This window comes from Stenella coeruleoalba (assembly GCF_951394435.1).
Source record: "Stenella coeruleoalba genome assembly, chromosome: 1".
In the NCBI taxonomy this organism is placed as follows: Eukaryota; Metazoa; Chordata; class Mammalia; order Artiodactyla; family Delphinidae; genus Stenella; species Stenella coeruleoalba.
Window position 1 is genome coordinate 93,616,034 of NC_137169.1, and position 24,161 is coordinate 93,640,194.

At 41.4% G+C, this 24,161-nt stretch overlaps 1 protein-coding gene across 1 annotated transcript; it reads left to right on the forward strand.

The window, feature by feature from the left end:
- Window positions 1-16,929: 16,929 nt before the first annotated feature.
- On the forward strand, window positions 16,930-19,207 carry PRMT6 (protein arginine methyltransferase 6). Its single transcript, XM_079923867.1, has one exon. The coding sequence runs from the start codon at window positions 16,946-16,948 to the stop codon at window positions 18,071-18,073; it is 1,128 nt and encodes a 375-aa protein (XP_079779993.1). The 5' UTR covers window positions 16,930-16,945; the 3' UTR covers window positions 18,074-19,207.
- Window positions 19,208-24,161: the final 4,954 nt, after the last annotated feature.

A 24,161-nucleotide genomic window follows, 5' to 3' on the forward strand; every position in this document is an offset into this window, starting at 1 on the left:
TCCAATCCATATTGGTGATAGCGCTGATAAAAGTCAGCTCTATACAGAGGTGTTGCTCTCTCATAGCTTTGCATACCCAACTCTCCCTTCACAGGTCCTTAATGTCCTCATCTCTAAAGCTGGGTCTGGAACCAGGGTTAGCTCTGAAAATGCAGGAGAACAATTTGTCTTTCCTATGTTAGCCCAAAGGAGACCTCATAATCTATGTGAACCACTCTGTAGATTTGAGAGCCACTTATCTGCCATAGCTCTACCACTTACTAGCTCTTTGGCCACTTACTCTCTCTGAACATCACTTCCTTAATCTTCAAAAGTGACACAATAATAATGCCTGTTGCCTAGAATTATTATAAATTAAATTCTTAGTACAGTGTTCTACAAAAAGAAAGCACTTAATGCAGGCCAAAGAAGAGACAGATTACATGAATTTAGTCTCTCTCCTTCCTGAAACCATATCGTAATAGAATTGTTTTGTTTTGTTTTAAGACACAAAGCCACAAGGACAAGGAGAACAGAAGAACAGAGAAAGGTAAGAAAAGTTTAGAAGTCAGAAAAGCAAATGATAACTGACTAATGGTAACTGACAGCAGACTGGGGAAGGTAAAATGCAAAGCAGGTAATGAGGGAAGTGAGAAGCAACCCCATTTAACACATATAACTGTGCCCCCCACACCCCACCCCTGCCTAAGGTATAGGTGAAAATAAAGCCAAAATACGAAGATTGATGAAAAGTCTTTGTAAGAACCAGTTATCCCACCATTATAAAACCAGATCACCTGTGTGATGGTTTCTCCCCAGAAGACATTTACAACCTTAATGCTGAGACTTCAGGCTTCTTACCCTTGTACTTCACAAAAGTGGAAAGCCAGGCCTATAAATAACCTGTCAAGAGACTGGAAGAGCTTTCTCAGAAGAATCTGACCTCTACCTTGAAAGATAGGGACCAAAACAAACAAAAATGGAAAAGGCTTCTCAGAAGAAACAGAAACTATGCAGGAAGAAGAAAATTTCAAGATATTACTAAGACCTTCAGTAATATAATAAAAAATAATGCATCTGTGAAAAAGAGAACAGAACTCTATTAAAAAAAAAAAAAAAGGAGCATCAGGAAACAAAAGAGAGCTTTCCGGTCTCCTCTCTAGACAATAAACACAGTAGTTAAAGCATGAGTATGCCCCTTGATAAAGATTTCCTAAATCAGCAATGCCACATGAGTGTTTTGGGCTCTGACATCCAGGTTTCACATCCTTTCTTTATATGCATCCTCCCTAACTCCCTGTTCTGATTTAGATATCCCCTATCTGTGCATTCAACATGCCCTGTGCATACATCTTTCACAGCACATACACAATGTACCTTAATTTCTGTTTGTTTGTCTATCTTTCATACGAGGGTGTGAAGTTTTTCCAGGGAAGGGACTGGATATCACCAACACATAGCATAGTCTCTGGCATATTAGTAGGTGCTCAATAAATTTTTTGAGTGGATAAATAACTGGATGGGAGAACTGCTGTCACACCAGGTTGGTATGTCCCCAGGACTGATCATTCCAAAAGCCCATTATCAGTTTTGCTAGACTCCCATACTAAACTCAGACATGCCACTTAACAGAGAGAAAGAACCAGAAAAGTGTTTGAGTAGAGGAAGAAGGGATGAATGGGATCCTCCCTTCAGTAAAGAATGCCAGTTTGAACAGATAATATCTAATTATTTACAAAAAAAAACCCAACTCTATGGAGCACCTATAGAATTATGCTTCCAGTTGCAAAGGCAACTACTCTATTACTATAGTTAAACTCCAAATAATCCATTTAACAGTGGTCATATTTGAAGTTATTTTCTTCTTTTTGCTTCTGACTTTTCTGATGTTTTTTACAGTGCAAAGGTATTACTTGGATAATAAAAACTAATTGTACATGAATACAATATACAAAATAATATGAATTCACATCAATGCTGAAATATATTTAAAAATTCTCACCTGTTTATGAAATGTACTTTGACCCAACAATGCATAGGATTCACTACCTTTGCCCTAGCTCCTCTCAGATCTACAGAACAAATATCTATGCAAGTGAGACCCAGACATGCCTATTTCTTACAAGCTACACAGATGGTTCTGATGCTCAGGCGGGTCTGAGAGTCACCATTTATAGAACACATGAAGGCTCCTTAGAGATGTATGATCTTAAGCCAAGAACTAGGACTCCACCAAGTAACTGCATTCAGTGATTTCACTCATAACTTGTAAGTGGCAAAGTCATCATTAGCTGAGTAAGAAGAGGGGTGGAAGGAGATACATAAAGAATAGGATTTCTTGGGGTGACTACTGAGCACCGTTTAATCCAGATTCAAAGTATCTATTAAGCGAAGACAATGGGTAAGATAGGATTTATCAGGCTTATTTCAAGTTTATCTTGCTCTTCTATATTTCTAACTGCTAAGCAGTAATTTCTTAGAGGATTACCTCCATTAGAAACCCATCCTCGGGGCTTCCCTGGTGGTGCAGTGGTTGAGAGTCCGCCTGCCGATGCAGGGGACACGGGTTCGTGCCCCGGTCCGAGAAGATCCCACATGCCGCGGAGCGGCTGGGCCTGTGAGCCATGGCTGCTGAGCCTGCGCGTCCGGAGCCTATGCTCCGCAACGGGAGAGGCCACAGCAGTAAGAGGCCCACGTACTGCAAAAAAAACCAAAAAAACAAACAAACAAAAAATCCTCATCCTTTTTGCTAGCAATTCTTTCCAAAGTATACAAAAACCTATTTCAGTTTTTAAGAAGCTAATCAAATGGATATTCGAGTTCATTTGCTTGGTGTCCTTTGCTAAGAGTTGACACTCAAATAAGGGCTTATAATCATACGCATTTGAGCTACTAACCATGTCTGCTAACCATTTATCTTCCTTTGTTTTTTCTAAACTGAAAAGCTAAAATTCTGTTAGCCTGTCACTTTATTTTTATTCACTATATTACATTCAAATAGCATCACTATTATATTAATGTAATAGATGATCTCTGTAATTGAATGTGAATACTATCACTTTATACCCTTCTAGAGTTATTAATTTCCGTGTATTCATTGTATTTTCAAATATGGCTGCACAGTAAATAATACAACATAAAGAGGCTTTAACCTATTCCCAAAGTGTATGTATGACAAGGATATAAAGCCAGTGGTGTATTAACTTAAAAAATAGATCAACCTTATCTTGTAAAAAGAAGATAAAAGGTAGTTCTGTCATTAAAGACAACCATGCTTGAGGCTGTAAACCATACTTGAGAATATAAAGACAAGCCTGGAAACGTGTTATATTTTGCTTCCTGTCCTTGAAGAAAGTCAACTCAATGGACATTTTAAAAACAACAAAAAAAAAAACAGATTCAATCATTCAGGTATTTCCTCATGTTGACTAGGCTGAGAAAGCATAAATTCAACAATAAAAACAAAAATAATTATAGTATCATTTTATAGCACTTTACAGAGAGCTTTAATATACGTGAAGGTGAAAATTAATTGAATTCTTAAGTGTGGCTATTACGCTATCCAGATATCCTAAGGCATATAAGTGGAAAACCTAATGGTATTCATCCGAAGAGTAACACAGTAGTACCTCAAACCAGCAAGAAAATTCAGAGTGAAAATTAAATACCTGCAGAGCCATGTAGGGAAGATATTTGAATAATACAAGAATTATCCTCAAGTTTTTGAGAAAGGGACTCAGCATTATCTGCCAACCGTAGACAAACCTGGGTTAAAGGACTACCAAGTAGATTTTGAGCTCTTTGTATTGATGCTGGTCTGCACCCTCTGGAGTTTCCCCTGGTGAAATCTGAAACTGGCCCTGCCACATGGAGGACAAAGAGAGACTGAAGAGAGGCAGACCACTGCAGATTGGTAGGCAGCAGGTTAAAAGGCAAGGGAACTTATGTAAGTGGCTCGTCTTGGGCGGCCGCAAGATGAGTAGATCTCCACACCTGCCAGGCAGAATCTTAAGGTTTATACAGAGACCTTAATGGGGTTCAGTCACATACACAGTCCAAATGGTCTCAACAATACTTTACTCTCTTAAGGCTTCATCCATGAAATGGCTCCGGCTATGGGAATGGTGGGCAAAATATACATTTCAAAGACAGGAGAGGGGTGAGGAGCCTCCAATCGCCTGAATCCAGCTTACAGGTCAACAGGCGGTCACATCCTCTCGATGACCTCCTCCAACACTCCATCCCTCGTAACCGGCTCTTACAATTTCACACACACCCCTCTTCTGTAACGTGCCCTGAGTGGTCAGCAAAGGGTTTCACCAGCAGGAAGGTGGCTCATTTGGCAGCTCTCTGGCTGCATTGGAGGCAGATTCCACAGCAGCCACATGGGCACATGCAAGAGAAAACACAGAAAAAGGTAATGTTTCTCAAAATAAGTAACAGTTTTTTCCACGAAGAGGCCCATGATCTGAACCTGATTTATTAAGTCCCATAGGCTGGAGGTCAGATCCCTCATAACATTCACTTGTGTATTCATGTGATTTAATAAAGATGATGCCTTATCAGACTCATCAAGTATGAACACACAACATTCTATTTGGATAATGGCACAGGTGCTTCCTTTTGAGACTGTAATAATGTCCAAGGCCATCCGATATAGGAGGACAGCATTTCTCATCAGAGATATTTCATTGTTCAGTAAAGACAGGCTTTGTCGGCTATCATTTAAGGCTTGCTGGGTGAATTCAGTAAGGGTTTCTCTGTGTGCTATAATATCCTCCAGGCCAACAAATGGAACAAAGACGGCAGCCAAGTGATTGTACCAGTGGAAAACAGAATGTGCCCATCTGGCCTTGAGGAGAGGGGGTTTGACAATTTTTGTTACTTTGGGGTGGATTCTCCCCTGTGCCCAGGGAAGACCTAGATAGAGCACAGTGGCCCAACCACCCAGGTGAAAGCCATGGCCAAAGATTTGCGCCACACTGCCACTGGGTTCCATTCGGGTTCCCCCAAAAATACCTGGCGGTCACAAGCAATGATTGCCAAACCAGTCACTATCCTTTCATGTGACAGCATGACTACACAATTTTGGTGATATCCATTCCATATTCCTGGTACAATTGGGTTGGTTCTGTTTAGAGTGATTCATCTGTTCCCAACATAGGGGTGCCTGGGTTCAAATGTCCATGACCCAGGGTGAGCCACATGAACCCATCCCAAATCTGAGTGTAACCACCTACAGCTCTAGTGGTGGTAGTTTTAGGACCCTTCTGGTCAGCAGAGTGATGGGCTGCCTGTGTAGTCTGATTGACAGAAAAAGAATACCCATGCCAAGTGTTACTGATATTCAAGCCACAGGTCAGGTCTCTGGATGAAGTATTGGTTGATACTTGATTGGTTGATCAAGTATTGCCAGATGAATTAAGAGTACTAGTCCTAACTTGTTCTACCTTAATATACTGCTTTAGGGCCTTCTAATTCTCTGCCTGGAGTGGCAATGCCCACTATGGTAATCCTGATGAGCTAAAGAAGGGCAGCTTCCCACAATACCCAACAGTTGGATTGATTCCTTTGTCAGGCATACTAGTGGGCCCACTGTAAAAAGGTATTTCCATTAGGTGTCCATCCTGTGGCCAGACAACAGAGTAGCAGCAGAAGCCTAAGGCCAAAATGACAGATTTAGTAGAAACTTGTATGGGAAGATCTTCCCCTTTTAAGATTTACACTTGTGGACTAATCCTTAGATGTTAATGTGACTGCAGCTTTAAGAATTTGACCTGGTTGTACATACCATACCTGTTGGCCAGAGGAGGCAGCCCCATCAGGCATGAGGAGATGGGCTTGGTGTGGGATGTGCCAGATCGGGCCTCTCATTTTTCCCCCTCTTTCAATGGTACATGTTCCATTCCAGGTATAGTATGTTTCAATAGGTCCAGCTTGCAGCAAGACAATAGGATCCCAGTGGAGATTGCATAGTTCCTCCTCACCCAGAGGTATGAAGTAATTCACACATCCCAGTGGAACTTCCCATTGCCAAGGATAATGTCTTTCCCAGGCATGATGGAGCTTTGTACTCTCAGCAGCACAGCACAAAAACCACAAGAGAACCAAGGCAATAATTGTCTTCAAGACGTCCAAACCTTTACGGCATTGGGTATTTGGCAAGGATTCCCAATCTGGCATATGGGGCAATATGCCCTATAAGTTGATCTTTCAAATGTATTAAAGCCTGGGATAGTACTTTAGTCCACCAGACCAAGGCAGTTTTACCTATTAGTAATTTAATTTGCTGGTTTACTATTTCATTTTTCCTTTCTACTAACATAGCAGCTTGCAGGTTATAGGAAAGGTGGAACTTCCATTCAGTGTCATAGTCTTCTGCCTAGTCCTGCATATCATGACCTTTGAAATGTGACTATTCCACGGGAGTATCCACATGGTACTCAGCTTCTCTGATCCCCTAATGGTTGCAGCCTGGTTTGCATGGTGACAGGGGAAAACTTGAGTTAGGCCAGATGTAGTGTCCACACAAACCAGGGCATATTTAGAACCCTCAGTCAGAGGAAGGAGGCCAATATAATCAAAATTTGCCAATCCCTCACCATTTGGGAACTCCAGTGAATGGCCCCAAACTCTTTGGTAGTTGCCTTGGTTATTGTTTAGAACACACAGGACATACTGTTAGTACATGAAACAAGCCACTGTATTTCAAAGGCAATTGGGCATCCTTGACAATATGCCATCACACCCAGGCACTAGAGTGGCCACTCTTTCTATGCATCCAATCTGCTGTATCGGCTGAAGGGTCAGTTGTTAGGGATTATACTGGAGCAAGGGCATCAGCTTCCTGATTGCCAAGGGGGTGTCAGTGCCTTATGAGACAGGATGTGGAAGACAGTGAGGACTACTTCAGGCTCTTGCAGGCAAACCCAAATGCTCTCCATACATCCTGACCCCACAAGGGCTTATTCACAATCATCCACCCCTTGGTTTCCCATTGTCCAAGCCATAGACAGGGGTTGGCATACAGGGTGCTCCCCTGCTGCAAACAGGCATGCCATTAAGTCAACGTGGGAGTTTAAGCCATGGCAGAGATGGGTCAATGGAACATATTCTCAACCTATCTCTTGAGAGAAAGGGAAGTTCTTACTATGATATGTTGTTCCTTCATAGGAGGCTCTGCCTGGAGGAGTGCTGTGTACACTGCTAGGAGTGTTGCTCTATGGGGGGGGTCTATCAGGTTTCTGTCCCCTTCTAGAGCTGAAACCAAAACCTAGGGGTACCCTCTTCTGTTGTTATTGCCACAGTGCCCAACCCATACCTTCCTAAGTCACAGATACATTTAACAACTCAAATGGTAGCCCTGCTTGGAAGATGCCCAGAACTTTTATCTGTTTTATTAGTATTTTTGCCTTCTCAAAGGTGACTTGTTGCTCTGATTCCCAGTTCCACATGTGCCCTTTCTTTAGCAGGCAGTATAAGGGATGGAGGCAGTCAGCACAGGAGGGAGTAAAAGTCTTCCAAACCTCCCACATCTACAAAGGCTTGCATTGAATGCTCTTAGGGATTGGATAGGCTTGCATCTTGTCAATCAGAGCTTCTGGGACAATACACATCTTACCTGACCATATGACTCCCAAAAACTTTATGGTAGTGTCTGGGCCTTTACTTTTTTGAGGATTCACCACCTATCCTCTAGGTTGAGCCCTCCTACCTTTGCAAATGGCACGCTAAGTTCTCCAACTTCTTATCCTGCTCTCCCATCTTGTCTGCCAGCCCCGAAGCTAGCAGAGTAGTGGACAACCACACATCCTTCTCTAACCGCAGCTCTTCTTCCTGCTTTCTAACTCAAGCTTCAGCCTCTAGTTGGGCTTCAGTGGCCAGCAACCTGTCCACAGTAGAGGTCAGCCCCCTGCACGGCCATTCGCTCCCCTTTTTTGCCACAGTAGCTGTACATTCTGTACACACACACAGTCCACAATCATCTAACATATGGGCCGCCCCTTCCCATACAGAGGTCAATGGCGATCTCTGGATTTCCCCTTGGGATGTCTCTTTTTCATGGCTCATTTCTTTGGTCTCCTGGTTGGCTCACCAACTGTTGGTTCCTAAAGCTGGGAGCTACCCTGGTGAAACCTGAAACTAGCCTCCTACACAGAGAGTGAGGAGAGACCAAAGAATCAGGCAGATGAATCCAAATTGGTCGTTGGCAGGTTTAATAAGCAAGGGAATTCACATACAAGGCTTGTCTTAGGTGGCCACAAGGTGAGTGGATCTCCATACCTGTCTGCCAAAATCTTAAACTTTATCTAAAGGCTTTAATGGGGTTCAGTCATGTACACAGTACAGATGGTCTCAACCTTACTTTCTTAAAACTACATCCTGGATATTGCTCTGACTATGGGAACAATGGGCAGAACACACATTCCAAGTGCAGGAGAGAGTATAAGGAGCCTCTGATTGCCCAAGTCCGGCTTATGGGTCAACAGTCAGTAAAGTTCTTTGAATGACCTCCTCCAACAATCGTGAGCTCCTTATGGTGAACAAAGAGACTGCTTCCTCCTCTCTTTCTTAAAGCCCAGCACAGTGCTAGATATGTAGGAGCTCAACAATATTAAGTGAATAAACCAAATAATATTCTTTTTCTTTAAACTGAACTTCACTTTATTTTTTCTTTTTATTGAAGTATAGTTGATTTACAATATTATTAAATCAATTAAGGTTCTTATATACAGTCAGTCTACTACAGCTTCACTTACAATTCCCACACCACAACTCTTCTGAGTAAAATACAGGCAGATATTAGATAAAAATATGATGTCTAACTTGCTTTTTTCCTTTGATATATAGAAATAGAGAAGCTGCAGAACAGAGATGGAAGAAATGAGCAGCTCGGGTACCTCCTCTACGCAAAGTCATCCATAGGTATAGTATAGTATGATCCATTGTGGCTTTAGAGGGAGCTGAGAACTGAACACTATACAGCAATATAAGTGAAGGAAGTACTGCTATGTGCAATCACATGGATCAATTTCAACACACATATATAGAGCAAAATAATCTAGACCTATGACAAGTCAGCCTCTTTTTGCTTATTTTCTGATCTCTAAAGGGATTAATAATAATACCTACTACAGAGGTTTTATGAAAATCGAGTTGTCTCTGGTACATAGTAAGCAGGAAATAAATGTCAATTGTCATCAAAATAATTAATATTGTGACTATATGTATGATGCTACACTAAACTGTGGGAAGATAAAGGAAATTGGTTCCTGTCTAAAAGGAATTTACAATCCAGTAGAAAAGATAAATAAGTGATGGACATAACTGCTATGTGCCTTGGTTTTCCAAACTGAGAAAATAGGGATACTGATAACCACCTCATACGTTTTGAGAATTAGAGATTATTCCCTAAAATATAAACTCCATAAAAGCAGAGACTTTTGTCACTGAATGTTTTATGGTATTATCAGGATACTTACCTTGGGAAAGGGAAAAAGTACAGGACTGGAGGGACACAGGTACAGTTATGACACTGGTAATGTTTTATGTCTTGATCTGGGTAGTGGTGCTACAATGATCATTCATTCTGTATGTATATTTGTATTAGTCAGCTTTGTTTTTTGCTGCAGTAACAAATAACACCAATATCTCAGTAGCTTGCAACAACAAAAGTTTTTTGTTTCTTGCTTCCATTACATGAGAGCTGCAGTCTACTGGGTTCATTTAGGCTCAGCTCAGCTTGGCTTCATTCCAGGAGTCTTCTCCTCTTGGACCCAGCCTAAAAAAGTAGCCACTACATACACTATATGTGGTATGATTTTTTTTTCACATGGCAGGGTTCAGAAACTCAAGGGTGGCTAAGGCAAACTGTGCTGTATTAAAATCTTTGGCTCAGATATGGTGTACAGCTTATTTAAAACTGTTTCTGATCTATTTGATCTGGTCATCTCCCCATGCCATGAGCCATACCCATAGTTCTCTGAGACATAGAATAATTTTAAGATATTTTGCGATATCTATCAAACTTTAGTGGGAATACACCCTTGGTCTCTTTACCCGGAGCTATATTCTTCAGCTGAAAGCATTATTTAACAGATGTAATTGAAATCCCAAATCAGTTGATTTTGAATTAATCAAAAAGGAGATTATCCTGGGGAGGTGAGAGGCAAGGAAATTATTTGGAATAGGACCCTCCCTGAGATAAAACAACTTCTTCTACTAGTCTTGAAGAAGTAAGCTGCAAGTGTTGTGAGAGAGCCTGGGAAATGACCCTGTGGCAGGGAACTGCCAGCAGCTTCTAGGAGCTAAAATACCCTCCATCTGACAATCAGGAAAAGAGGGAAACCTCAGTCCTATGGCTGCAAGGAACAGCAACCACATGACTGGGAGAGAATCCCAAGCTCCAGAAAGGACTAAAGCCAGGCAGACACCCTGATTACAACCTTGCAGAGGTTCTGGGGAGGCAGTGCCTGAACTCCTGACCCACAGACACCATGAGATAAAAAATGTTTGTTGTTTTAAGTGGCTAAATTTGTAGTAATTTGTTTTACAGCAGTTGGAAAAATAATAGACCTTCCATTCCATAGTCTCTACATGGCCTCACGCTGGTCCTAGCAGTCTTCAGATTGTCTAGTGCAGTGGTTCTCAAGTTTCAGTGTTCTTGGAATCTCCTGAAGGACTGTTAGAATAAAGACTGCAGAACCCCAACCTCAGAGATTCTAATTCATTAGTTACAGAGTGGGGTTCATGACTGTGTGATTCTAACAGTTTCCCAGGTGATGCCGATACTGTTGGTCTAGAAACTACACTTTGAGCATCACAGGTCTACCATGACTACATTACTTCTATGCACTTTAAATGCCCTCAGTTGCAAAATGCTATGAGAACGTAAGCATCTGATACAAGCAAATGGCTGGCTTCCTTTCATATTAAAGGTTTTCATAAAAGAAAAAAAAAAAGGGAGAGGAAGATCTTATTAAATGTTACTCATTAACCGTAATACCTGATTTTCATTAAACTACCTGATTCTTATTACTCCTGGGGCAGGTGTGCAAATGCTTATTTCCATAGATGCACCAATACATTACTTTTCCCGTATTATAATTTACGTTCCTGTTTTTCTGTACTATTTTCAATATAGTGGCCTGATTTATAGCAGAAATTGTTAAAATGTCATAACCAATATTTACACTTGAAATTGTTAAAATGCCATATTCAATACACTAAGAGGGCTCAGTAAATTTAAACTGAATCACTAATTATGGATTAGATTCATAATATCCCTGTTGTCACTACTGAAACAATTCAATACACACATTTTTTAAAAGAATTACAACTACTTATAATAATATCATCAGGGAGCTATGAATTTGCTATTCATCTGTTTTAGTATTAGGTTTAATATTTGGGCCAATATACCATGGATCTAAAAGACACTACACACATCAAGAGAGTAACATATACCTAGGCTTTTTATGTTTGATGTTCCAATTTGTTTAAATACAAAAATCACCACCTTTTGTGTTCATTTTCTATAAAGGATTTTTTTTTGACAGAAGTGCCTCTTTCTATGCTGGCAGCTTCCAAGTAACTGCACCATGGCAAGAACTGCTTCATTTAATGAATATTCATGTCAAAGAGATATTTATAACATTGTTCGTCATTGTTCCTTTACCCTTTCCCAACACACACTTTGAGAATTATAATTAATTCTTGAAATTCTAAAGGAACTACCTTCAACTCTTATACTAGACTTTTTTTTTTTAACATCTTTATTGGAGTATAATTGCTTTACCACGTTGTGTTAGTTTCTGCTGTATAACAAAGTGAATCAGCTATATGTATACATATATCCCCATATCTCCTCCCTCCGAAAAGACAACCCTCAGAATGGGAGAAAATGTTTGCAAATGAAGCAACTGACAAAGGCTTAATCTCCAAAATTTACAAGCAGCTCATGCAGCTCAATAACAAAAAAACAAACAACCCAATCCAAAAATGGGCAGAAGTCCTAAATAGACATTTCTCCAAAGAAGATATACAGATGGCCAACAAGCACATGAAAGGATGCTCAACATCACTAATCATTAGAGAAATGCAAATCAAAACTACAATGAGGTATCACCTCACACCAGTCAGAATGGCCATCAACAAAATATCTACAAACAATAAATGCTGGTAGGGTGTGCAGAAAAGGGAACCCTCTTGCACTGTTGGTGGGAATGTAAACTGATACAGCCACTATGGAGAATAGTATGGAGGTTCCTTAAAAAACTAAAAATAGAACTACCATATGACCCAGCAATCCCACTGCTTGGTATATACCCTGAGAAAACCATAATTCAGAAAGAGTCAAGTACCACAACGTTCATTGCAGCTCTATATACTAGGCTTTAAAACACACTTTTAAACAACAGACCTTCAAATTAAAGAGAAATAGAAATTAGAAATAAGTATTTGTGGGAGGAAATCACATCAGGACCCAAGGTAAAATAATACAAGAAATAAAGTTGATAGTTAAAAGCAGTATAGGGCTTACCTGGTGGTGCAGTGGTTGAGAGTCCGCCTGCCGATGCAAGGGACACGGGTTCGTGCCCCAGTCCGGGAAGATCCCACATGCCGCAGAGCGGCTGGGCCCGTGAGCCATAGCCGCTGAGTCTGCGTGTCCGGAGCCTGTGCTCCGCAACGGGAGAAGCCACAACAGTGACAGGCCCGCGTACCGCAAAAAAAAAAAAAAGCAGTATAATACTTTACTTAAGTAAAAACAGAAACAAAAAAATAAAATTAATAGATAACATAACATTAATACAAAAATATAAGCTCTTTAGGGGTAAGGATTTCTTTTCTTTTTTTTTTTTCTTTTTTGCGTTACGCGGGCCTCTCACTGCTGTGGCCTCTCCCGTTGCTGAGCACAGGCTCCAGACGCGCAGGCTCAGCGTCCATGGCTCGCGGGCCCGGCCGCTCCGCGGCATGTGGGATCTCCCCGGACCGGGACACGAACCCGTGTCCCCTGCATCAGCAGGCGGACTCTCAACCACTGCGCCACCAGGGAAGCCCCATGGGGTAAGGATTTTTGTCTTTTTGTTTATTGATATGTCCCCTGTTTCTAGAATACTTAGTGCAGAGTAGAAATCCAGAATGTTTGTTGAATAAATGAATGATTGGATAAATGCATGAATGTGTGTGATGCAGAAATCGACCATGGGTCTCACAGTCATACAAAACACATCTATGATCCTGTGTGTACTCAGGACTGCCAATCTGGAATGTGCAAATGGTTCAGATTCCAGCACAATATGCTAGATTCTTAATATAAAAGTGAGAAAGAAAAAAATCTTGGCGTTCAAATGTCCATTGTCTAGCATGGAAAAGCCATATGTACAAATAGCTCTGGTACAAGAGGATGAGTGAAAAAAGTCATATATAAGGATTATTGGGCCACAGACTGGTTGAAAAGCTACCAAAAAATGATAACATTTGAGGACTACCTAAAAAGATAAGTGAGAGGCAAAGCAGTACCATACTCAAAGCAAAGTTACAAAAATATCAAAGTTTACACTGTTTTTGGAGAATAACTTTTAACTGTAAACTGTAGCAAGAAATATATATATATATATATATATAGAGAGAGAGAGAGAGAGAGAGAGTATACTTAACTGAAACAAGTTTTATGAAGTAATACTCACCTTTATTCATTTTGTGTATTTGATATTTTCTATTTTTTTTAATGCTGGTGAAGGTGTATTAAATCAATTTCAAGATCCATTTGTTTGAAAAACTATGGGTTTTCACATTGAATAGATGTGGTGAGTAGACCACTGGCATGAAAACACAAAGAACACTCTGCCAGCACAGCTCCAATTCTTCTCCCATCCAGGTGGTTAGCTGCTGAGCTGCAATGCTTAGAGAAGGACTACGATCTGGTCTCCTTCTTACTTAAAACAACTCAGTGTGGTAGAAAAGATGAGTAAAGAAATCGCTCTCCGTATCAAGCCAGAGTGCAGGAAAGGAAAGTGCCACAGGCCATTTTCTCTCTAATCTGGACATAAAATTAGGGCTTACCATTATTCTATCTAAAAGGGTTATGAGAGTTTGGAAAGGGAATCATCTCACATCTGGGATTATCCTAAATTTGATCTATATCTGCATTTATCTCAGAGTTTACCAGAGTCAAACTGTCACACTGCACTACAAAAAGCAAAACTCTCTTCTCCTTCCCCTATGAATAACAATTTAATTGCTTCCACAACAGTCTTCACTGAAGACTATTAAACACTCTGTACATGTCAGGCTCTGTTCTAGTGCTAGGAACTACAATAATGGGGAAACAAAAGTCCAAGTCTCCTGGAGTTTATATTTTACAAAAAACAAATAGACAAATTACATACACTCAGCTAATAATAAAATCTATGAAGGAAATAAACAGTGTCTTGAGTTAGAAAATAGTATTTAAAGTAGCCAGGGAAGGACCTTCTTAGGCGGTAATATTTAAGTTGAGGCCTGACAGATGAGGAGCCACTGAAGTGAAGTGCTAAGAAGAAAAACAATCTTGGACTTCCCTGGTGGCGCAGTGGTTGAGTCCGCCTGCCGATGCAGGGGACGCGGGTTCATGCCCTGGTCCAGGAAGATCCCACATACCGCGGAGCTGCTGGGCCTGTGAGCCATGGCCTCTGAGCCTCCACATCCGGAGCCTGTGCTCCGCAACGGGAGAGGCCACAACAGTGAGAGGCCCGCGTACAACAAAAAAAAAAGAAAAAGAAAAACAATCTTCCAGGTCCTGGAAGAGCGTATGTATAGACTTAAGACAGAAAAAAGGTGGAAGGCCTGTATATATTGAGCCCAACAGGGAGCTGGGAAGAGAAGTATGAGATAAGCTGGGAAGTTACTTGAAGTTACTGGATTGTTTCAGTAACTGGAAGAAGAAGTTACTGGAGAATAACATGGTCCAGTTTAGATTTTTAAAAACTCATTCTTGTAGCTCTGTGGAGAATGGATTAGACAGGAGTATGATTAGAAGTTGAGAGATCTCTTAGGAGACTGATTTCCATACAAGCAAAAATGGGAAATTAGACTAGGTGTAGGCAGTGGATAAGGAGAAAAGAAGATGGACTCAGATATATTTTGGAAGTAGAACCAACAAAACTTATATTCAGATATTTCTTTAAAAAGACCACAAGTCAGTGAATTGGAAATAGGGTAGAGGAGTCAATGCATTTAAAAGAGGGAGGAAAAGATTTTGAGGACAGAAAGAATGGGAGAAGTATACACTAATTAACAGCCTAGAAGTAATATATTGAAGCAGTCACATTTTCAACTCTAATCCCATGTCCTGCTCTGGGCCTCTATTTTCTGAAAACAAGATATCCAACTGGGCAGAGAGGAAATGCTCTGAGGATTTTTAGCCTTAAATGGCTGAGCCCAGGCCACCGAAAAAAGATAATTTACCCAATGAAAATAATGGAGCAAAATTTAACTAAAATCATTAAGAACATTTCTCACTCTGGCTGCACAAACTCCCTGGGTAGCTTTTAAAACTATATGCGCAAGCTCCACTGGAGTGGCTCTGATTTAATTAGTTTGAAGTGGGACACAGGCATAGGTATTTTTTAAAAGCTCCACAGAGGATTCTTATGAGCAGCCAGAAAGCCCTGAGTTAGAAGTACAGCTGAGGATGTCAGGTCAATCAGCCTATTTCATTCAATGACAGATTAATAGGGAGAATGGGGTGAAGGAACTTTTCCCCCAGATAAGGAATACAGGCTCATTGGTTTAAAAGACAAGAAAATAAAAGTCAATTTTCTTCGTGTGATTTTTTTAAGCTGGGAGAAAATTTTTTCTCACCTTACTTGTGAAGAACACAGACACCCATATAGACATCACATGTATTTTAAAATGTATTTTATTTCTACTATGAACAACCAAGAGGAAAGAGATTAACAGCTGATAGTTGACTGAAAGGAAAATGAAAGAGGAAGAGGGGAGTACCAATCTCGCCCAGACAAGGAGACACACAGGAAAAAATGAGTTGAAGCAGAGAAGTGATCACAGGGGATGAAGGATTCAGTTACCTCTGGGGGGAAAAAAAATAATTGGTTACCAGAATACACCTGGCAATGGGTTTCACTGTATCACACCACTGTTGCTTTTCAACTGCTCCTTGGTTTGAACCTTTCCAAGATTTAACTCTTGAATGAGCCACAGAATTACCGGAGCAGGACTAAAAGCCAAGTAACCATTCTGCTAAAATAGAGACCAGAAACTTAATTTTTCAACTGCATTGAAGATTCTTTGTTGCTGGTGAATGGGTAACTGAAGGCAAGAGTAGTGATATAGCTTGCCCTAATCATTCCATTTATTTGTGGTCTCACTGGAATCCGAACCAGGGTTTTACACTGTTGGGTTTTTACTTTGTTCCATTTACACCTTTGCATCCTAACTCCCCTGAAAACTTTGTTCCATTTACACCTTTGCATCCTAACTCCCCTGAAAACAGAGAAGAAAAACATGTAGTGCAATTTCCAAATCTCCACGTTTGGAGAGCTCTAAGAGTTGTAACTGTCCAGATGAGGCGGTAGTGTATGAACAGTGCCGCCCAGATAATTCTGTGTAATAAAAAATCTGGGAGTTGAGTAGACATGACAGAACATGTATTTATTAGTTTTAAGTGGGCGTGTCCACTTCAGGAAGGGAGTGAAAGCAAAAGAGAATCGAGGATCTAAGGGAAGGAGGAGGAACGTAAAGAATCATAGAATATGGGTGCGGGGTGGTGGGAGAGGGATTCCACGACACCAAAGCAGCAGGTAAAAAAGCAGAGTTCAGCTCAGAGGCATCTGGCGGGCACTCGCCCGGTGCCCCGCCAAAAGCGGGCGGCACGAGCGCGCACTACAAATACCAGAAGCCCCCGCTTCCTAGAGCTCCCGCCGCGTCGCGCAACGCACGCCGGGAGCCGGCCCGAGCCGCCAAGATGTCGCAGCCCAAGAGAAGAAAGCTTGAGTCGGGGGGCGGCGGCGAAGGAGGGGAGGGAACTGAAGAGGAAGATGGCGGAGAGCTGGAGGTAGCCCTGCCACGACCCCGGAGGACTAGGCGGGAGCGAGACCAGCTGTACTACCAGTGCTACTCGGATGTATCGGTCCACGAGGAGATGATTGCCGACCGCGTCCGCACCGATGCCTACCGCCTGGGCATTCTGCGGAACTGGGCAGCGCTGCGGGGCAAGACCGTGCTGGACGTGGGCGCGGGCACCGGCATTCTCAGCATCTTCTGTGCCCAGGCCGGGGCCCGGCGCGTGTACGCGGTGGAGGCCAGCGACATCTGGCAACAGGCCCGGGAGGTGGTGCGGCTCAACGGGCTGGAGGACCGGGTGCACGTCCTGCCGGGGCCAGTGGAGACGGTGGAGTTGCCGGAGCAGGTGGATGCCATCGTGAGCGAGTGGATGGGCTGCGGACTCCTGCACGAGTCCATGCTGAGCTCTGTGCTCCACGCGCGGACCAAGTGGCTGAAGGAGGGCGGTCTTCTACTGCCGGCTTCCGCCGAGCTCTTCGTGGCGCCCATCAGCGACCAGATGCTGGAGTTGCGCCTAAGCTTCTGGAGCCAGATGAAGCAGCTCTACGGTGTGGACATGAGCTGCCTGGAGAGCTTCGCCACGCGCTGCCTCATGGGCCACTCAGAAATCGTGGTGCAAGGCCTGTCCGGCGAGGATGTGCTGGCCCGGCCGCAGTGCTTTGCTCAGCTGGAGCTGGCCCGCGCCGGCCTGGAGCAGGAGCTGGAAGCGGGGGTGGGTGGGCGCTTCCGCTTCAGCTGCTACGGCTCGGCTCACATGCACGGCTTTGCCATCTGGTTCCAGGTGACCTTCCCCGGAGGGGACTCGGAGAAACCCCTGGTGCTGTCCACCTCGCCTTTTCACCCAGTCACGCACTGGAAGCAGGCACTCCTCTACCTGAACGAGCCTGTGCAAGTGGAGCAAGATACGGACGTTTCCGGAGAGATCACGCTGCTGCCCTCCCAGGACAACCACCGTCACCTACGCGTGCTGCTGCGCTACAAAGTGGGCGACCAGGAGGAAAAGACCAAAGACTTTGCCATGGAGGACTGAGCGTGGCTTTCTCTCCCAGCTACCTCCCGAGGCGGCCAGACCTGCGCGGTAGAGGCGGAGGGGGGTCGGAGGAGAAAGGGAAATCTCACGTGCAAGTAGGGGACATTATCTTCCGTCTCCCTTTCCCCTTAGGGCTCCTGGGGAGGGAGAATAACTTCAGTCTCCCTTCGAGGAGATTCTTCTGGCGATATTTATTAAAAAGTGATTTCGATCCCCCTCAACGACCGAAACAGCGTGTTTATTAATGGCCCTTTAAGCCTCAAAAGCACGTAGTACCAAGCACTTGTATTTCTTTTGTTTCATGCAAAAAAGGGGGAAAAAAGGAAGAAAATGTCAGTTTGTGAAGGCTCCATGCACATCCCAGACACCTCACACCCTAAGTCTAAAACCAGGGAGGGGGTAAAGGGGTTTATAATTAGACTCCATAAATCTCCAATATGACTAATATCTCTCCTGAGCCATATTCCCTTTCTTCCCAGGTGCCTCTAGGCTACGGTATTTCTTTCTCATTGTTTTTTAAATAAATTTTACTACTAGTAACGTGGGAGAGGAGAATGAGGACAAAGTTTAAATAACACTTCCTTAGCGTGCTAAAGTTGATGAACACCTTACTGCATTAAGTGAAGTTTTATTTCACTTAATGGAGTAAGGTGTTCGTCAACTTTAGCACCCTAAGGAATTGTACAGCACACCTAAGAAATCTAGAAGGTACATTTAGGAGAAAAAGACCTGAAAGATGGTGAAGTAGTATGGATGTTTTAATTGTCTTTACTCTTAAGATTTAACCAAGAAAATGTTCCATAATAAAATTTTTGTGTACTGCTTAAAAATAAGCTGATACAGGAGGTTTCTTCTGATCCTGACCCAAGGGCTTATTTATCATCATGGGTGAATTATTTAAGCTTACTAAATTAGGGAAAATATTTTCTCAGCTAGAAAATTAAACTCCCTCATTCAGAGGGATCATGTGATTTGGCCTACTTTCATCAAGTGAAAGTTTTTTAGTGTTTTTTTGGGGTTTGTTTTTTTCTTATTAGCTCAGCTTAATGTGAAAGTTGAATTTAGGAAAATCATTTGTAATGAAGTGTGAGTCATGTTATCACATTTATTTTTACCAATGTTTCCCTCCTTATCAATGTGGCAAATAAAGCATTGGCATTCGCTCTATTTTTATAGATGAAGTAAGTCTTGTGTACTGTTTGAGTTATAGATTTCACCCTTTTTAATATTGTTCTTAAAAACCGTGTTACAGCCCCTACAGAATATAGCTTAAGGATAATTCAACTATGCTTAATGTATGTTTTCTTCATACTAGTAGCTTTTGTATGCTAGTAGAAAACAGGTGTGAAAAACTGGTCTTCTGAAGTACTCTAACGTAGTTCTGTTATTTTAACTGAGTTTTCTCCTTTATTCATTGCTTATTAAAATATTCAAGTATTACAACTAATTTTCTAAAATTTGGTATCAACACATGAGATCTACCATTATGAAGGGAAACATACATGTACAAAATCATCAACTTTACAAGATCCTTGAATAGCAAGTAATACATTTATAGTTGTCACCATGTTGATGTTAGGATAGTTAGCTCATGTAAATGGTACAGTCATAGCAAGCTAGGCCTGGTTTAAGCTAGAGGTATAAATTACTTCCTTATGTTAGGGTCAACTGTATTTTAAGTTGAACATTTATTTAGCATTTTAGTGTACAGTTTTGAGTAGATTTCTGGTGTTTGTTTTAGCTTCCTATAACAATCCCTTTGCTGTATGGGTACAGTATTGCCAGTATAAGCACACAAAGGGAATACCAGTTAAAACTTTGGGTAACTGTAGAAGTAAAAGGTAAGTATTTCATAATTACACAGAATTTAAAATTCTTATTGTTACTGTTTCCCCAAAGTAAGATGGATTGTCATAAAAATACAGCTAAAGCCATCAGTCATGTGGCAACATAACACAGTGGTTAAAATCTTGGACTCTGGAGCCAGACAGCTCATGCTGGAATCTAGGCTCCACCACTCTGTGTGACTGGGCAAAATACTTAACCTCTGTTTCTTCTCCAGTGCTGTCATGCAAATGGTGTGACAGTCATACGTGCCCTATAGAAATGTGAGGATACTATGAGTCAATACATGCAAGCACATAGTGCCTGGTACATACTAAGATCTCAATAACTTCTTGCTGTTGTAATTGCGGGAAAGTAATATGCAAACCTGGAGCATCTGGACACATAGAAAATGTGATTCAGAATAAATTAGTCAACGTTTTGATTTTTTTACAGGTGTTGTTTGACAGTACGAGCATGGCCGTATATGACGAGCAATGTATGACACTGGATACCAGATGAGCCAAAGGAGCCTAAGCCCTGAAGTGAGGATTCTTCCAGAAGGATGAGGTTGTGAGATGCACCAACATTCAGGCACTGTCCAAGCTCTCTATGAACTGGTACTGATTGCTTAGGGTCATTTGGGTCACAGGAAGAAACTACCAGCCCTAAGGAGAGAAAAACATGGTGAAGTCCTACCTGCTTTCCTCAAAGAGCTTACATTTATTTAGCACTGTGAAACTTTCCAGATATTTTCATTAACTCACTGGACCAATGGACATTTTATTCGGTATACAATATAATAGTCATTGTGATAAGTGCTTAGGATATAAACCAGTAAAACATAGTTTCTCCTTCAAATAGGTATGTTCACAGGATAAACCAGAAAGTAAACAAAAAATAATGGGCAAAAGACTGGGTGGTGTAGGTGTTAGGGAGGGCAAGTAACTATCTTCACCTTACATACTAGGAAAAAAGAGTTACACAGATTTTGAAGGATTTAGCCTAAGGTTATGTAACTACTTCTTGACAGTTTAACACGAGTCTTTCGATTCCTAACCCACAAAAGACCCCTTAGATTAAGGAAGTCTCCCTGGAGACCTGTCTCACAGGCCTCAAAGAGCCACCACCTTCAGTATATAGGATCTTCACGTTGACAAATACTAGGCACTCACGAAGCATTCCCTGTTCCCATTCCCCTAACAGAACTAATCAAATGTGGCACTTTCTGAGGCTCCCCCAGGGGACTGAATCCTCAACATAGTAGCAAAGGTAGACAAACTCTGCCATTCTACTTGGTACTTGATGCTGGACAGCAGAGAGACATCTGCCCAGGCAGTCATTCATTTAATGGTTTAATAAACACCAACTAACAGTTAAGTAAGCAGATCCTACTCTCAAAAAACTGGGGTATGGTGGGGAGTAGAATTACCTACATCAATAATCTGCATTCATTCTTTATACTGGAAAGATTTCATTCCAACTAAATCTTACCCCTGCTGAAGCAAGGATAGGAAGCCAGCCCTCTTATCAATTTCATTCTTAAAATTTCGCCCAAGTGCAAAAATACTCCTTATCATCACGTAGATTATGAGCTCCTCAGAGAAAAATTTCTCTATGGTGTTAGTTCCAAAAATAAATCTATGTCCTCTATATAACTGGTTTATTTCAGCTAACGGACACAATATTTTGGGTAGATGACCCTTCTCACACTGGCTACTAGAAAGTTGAGCCAAATTTATAGTTCACTTGCGCTTTTTGTTTTTACCTTTATATCTGGCTTCATTTCCATAACCCAGTTTTTTCTTGATTTGTCCCTCTCAATAAATATTAATGTTTTGTTGGAATTTAGGTATCTTTGTTCTCTTCTAATACTTTCTGGCATTAAGATATTTTCCTCCTTTTTGGAATACCTGCAATAGTTCTGAGGGTGAGGAGGTTGGAGAAAAGGCCAGAGGACCCTGATGTACGCCCCCTTTATTTTCTGTGAAATGTGATGTCCAAAGTTATTCATATGGATGGAAAGCTGATTGGATCTCATCCTTTTAGCCAACCTACAGCATTTTACACTTTGTAGAATCAAGATTTCTGAATGTGTGACCATCTCAGACATGTAGACAATCTTGAGGAAACCTTGAATATTCTGCAGCTCTTTGTAAGCCTAGAACAGGCCCTAATTGCATCTTAAACACAACCGTAGAGTTGTAGATTGCCAAACCCCTTCCAAAAGCGTGTGAAAATAGTTTAAGGTGATGATAAAGAGGAAGGAAGGACATAATGAGACTATTTCTCATATATCATATGTGCTTGTAGGGAAAGATTTGAAACAAAGCATCTAAACCTAACAAAACACAAAGAGAATTTTCATAAAAATTCAGATATCAACAGTAGCATTGGAATTGTGCTCCTTGGAGAGCTTTGATAATTAAATTCATCATTATTGATGGTAATAACTTTGGGGAAAGACTGGGGAGATTTCAGTTGGATAGCTTTTTAACTCTAAAAATGATCACTTAGAAATTTAGAATACATAGATAGAACTGGGGGCGGGGAGGGCAGAATTCTTCCTTCTCTTTCTATAGGCTGTCCCCTGCAAGGAAAGGAAGGACAGAAAAAGGAAAGTGAGATGGAAAGAAATCCTCCCCACACATTTTTAAATACTTTACAGGCATTCCTGCAGTCGCGTGATATATGTATTTGTAAAAACCTTCACATTCTGCAATATTAACACACTAAAAATAAGGAAAAATTAAGTTGGGTGGACCATCACAATCTATGAAATTTTGTAACCAAGAGCACTAAGAACACTAATTCTAATAAAAATAGTAGCAGTTTAAAAAGATGTTAACCCTAATAAATAAACATTGCAGTAAATAAGACAGCTTGATGAAAGAGCGTAAGGAAGAGTTACAGAGACAAAACAGTTGCACAAAGATGGGGAGAAGGCTTAATAAACCTTTCTAGGACATAGAGCATGTGGCTGAACAGAGCCAAGAGGAAGAATGTAGGGTGTGACATATTCCTCTGGCTAGCTGCATTTACTTGCGTATGTGTACTTTGTGTTCTGTGGGTGCTACCTGGTGGTGTTAAATATTGATGATGGGAATGGTCACATATGAATCAATCAACTTCCACATTATGTTTTGACATTGTTCCTCTTCTTACCAATATCATATGAGTTCATTATTTTACAAAAACATGCACTGTAGCACAACATTCTGTCCTTTGTTTGATTTCCAGAAATTATAAAGTACTTCAAAATTCCATTGGGTTTATGGATCTTTTCAATGTGGGTTTTTTTAAAGGAAAATGGAATGGAGTGGAAGACCTACAGGTGGCTGTAACCACCCTTTAACATGAATCTATTTATTTTATTATTTTGGTCACCAGGAAAGATTCAACAGGAAAGGGGAATAGAAATTCTGGCCTGTGTAGAGTGGAAGGAAAATAGTTGAGTATTCAGAAGGTGGTTAGATAGTGGGATTGAGGATAATCAGTATTTTTCTAGAGCCAAAGGTAGCATAAAAAATACCTTGGGGTCAAAGAGACCTGAAAGTTAGGAGAGAAGCACTTAAATAAAAGTTAGGATTCCCATGCATACACTTTGCCTACATCACAATATCCTTAGGGTAAGCTTTTCTGAAGTCATGGGCTCAGAACATAACTAAGATTATTTTGATCGATTAAAAATAATTGCTTATTTTGTTACCTGTCCTTAATCTCTCCTTTAAGCTTAGATTCTAAACTTATTCAAAGACTCTTCTATGTAAGAACTTCCTAATCGTCTCAAATTTATGAACAAACCCTTCCAACCTCCATTATCTCAAGTGATGTGCAGCTTAGTAATGGGTGGTATGGAATGGGGTGACATTAGACCTTTTTTAGAAAAACACTTGCAGCTTTGCTCTTGGTGAAATTATTATATTTAAGGACAAAATGCAGGGCTTCCCTGGTGGCGCAGTGGTTGAGAGTCCGCCTGCCGATGCAGGGGACAGGGGTTCGTGCCCCGGTCCGGGAAGATCCCACATGCCTGTGGAGCGGCTGGGCCCGTGAGCCATAGCCGCTGAGCCTGCGCGTCCAGAGCCTGTACTCCGCAATGGGAGAGGCCACAACAGTGAGAGCCCTGCGTACCGCAGAAAAACAAAAACAAAAACAAAAAACAACAAAGTGCAGAGTTTTAACTTTAACTTATATATGATGTTAGAGAAAGGATTAAGAACCCCAAATGGTAAAAAATTCATCTTATGCATTCACTGGAGCCAGA

Excerpts from the sequence above, each read along its gene's own strand:
- PRMT6 (XM_079923867.1), top strand. The coding sequence starts at position 16,946 with ATGTCGCAGCCCAAGAGAAGAAAGCTTGAGTCGGGGGGCGGCGGCGAA.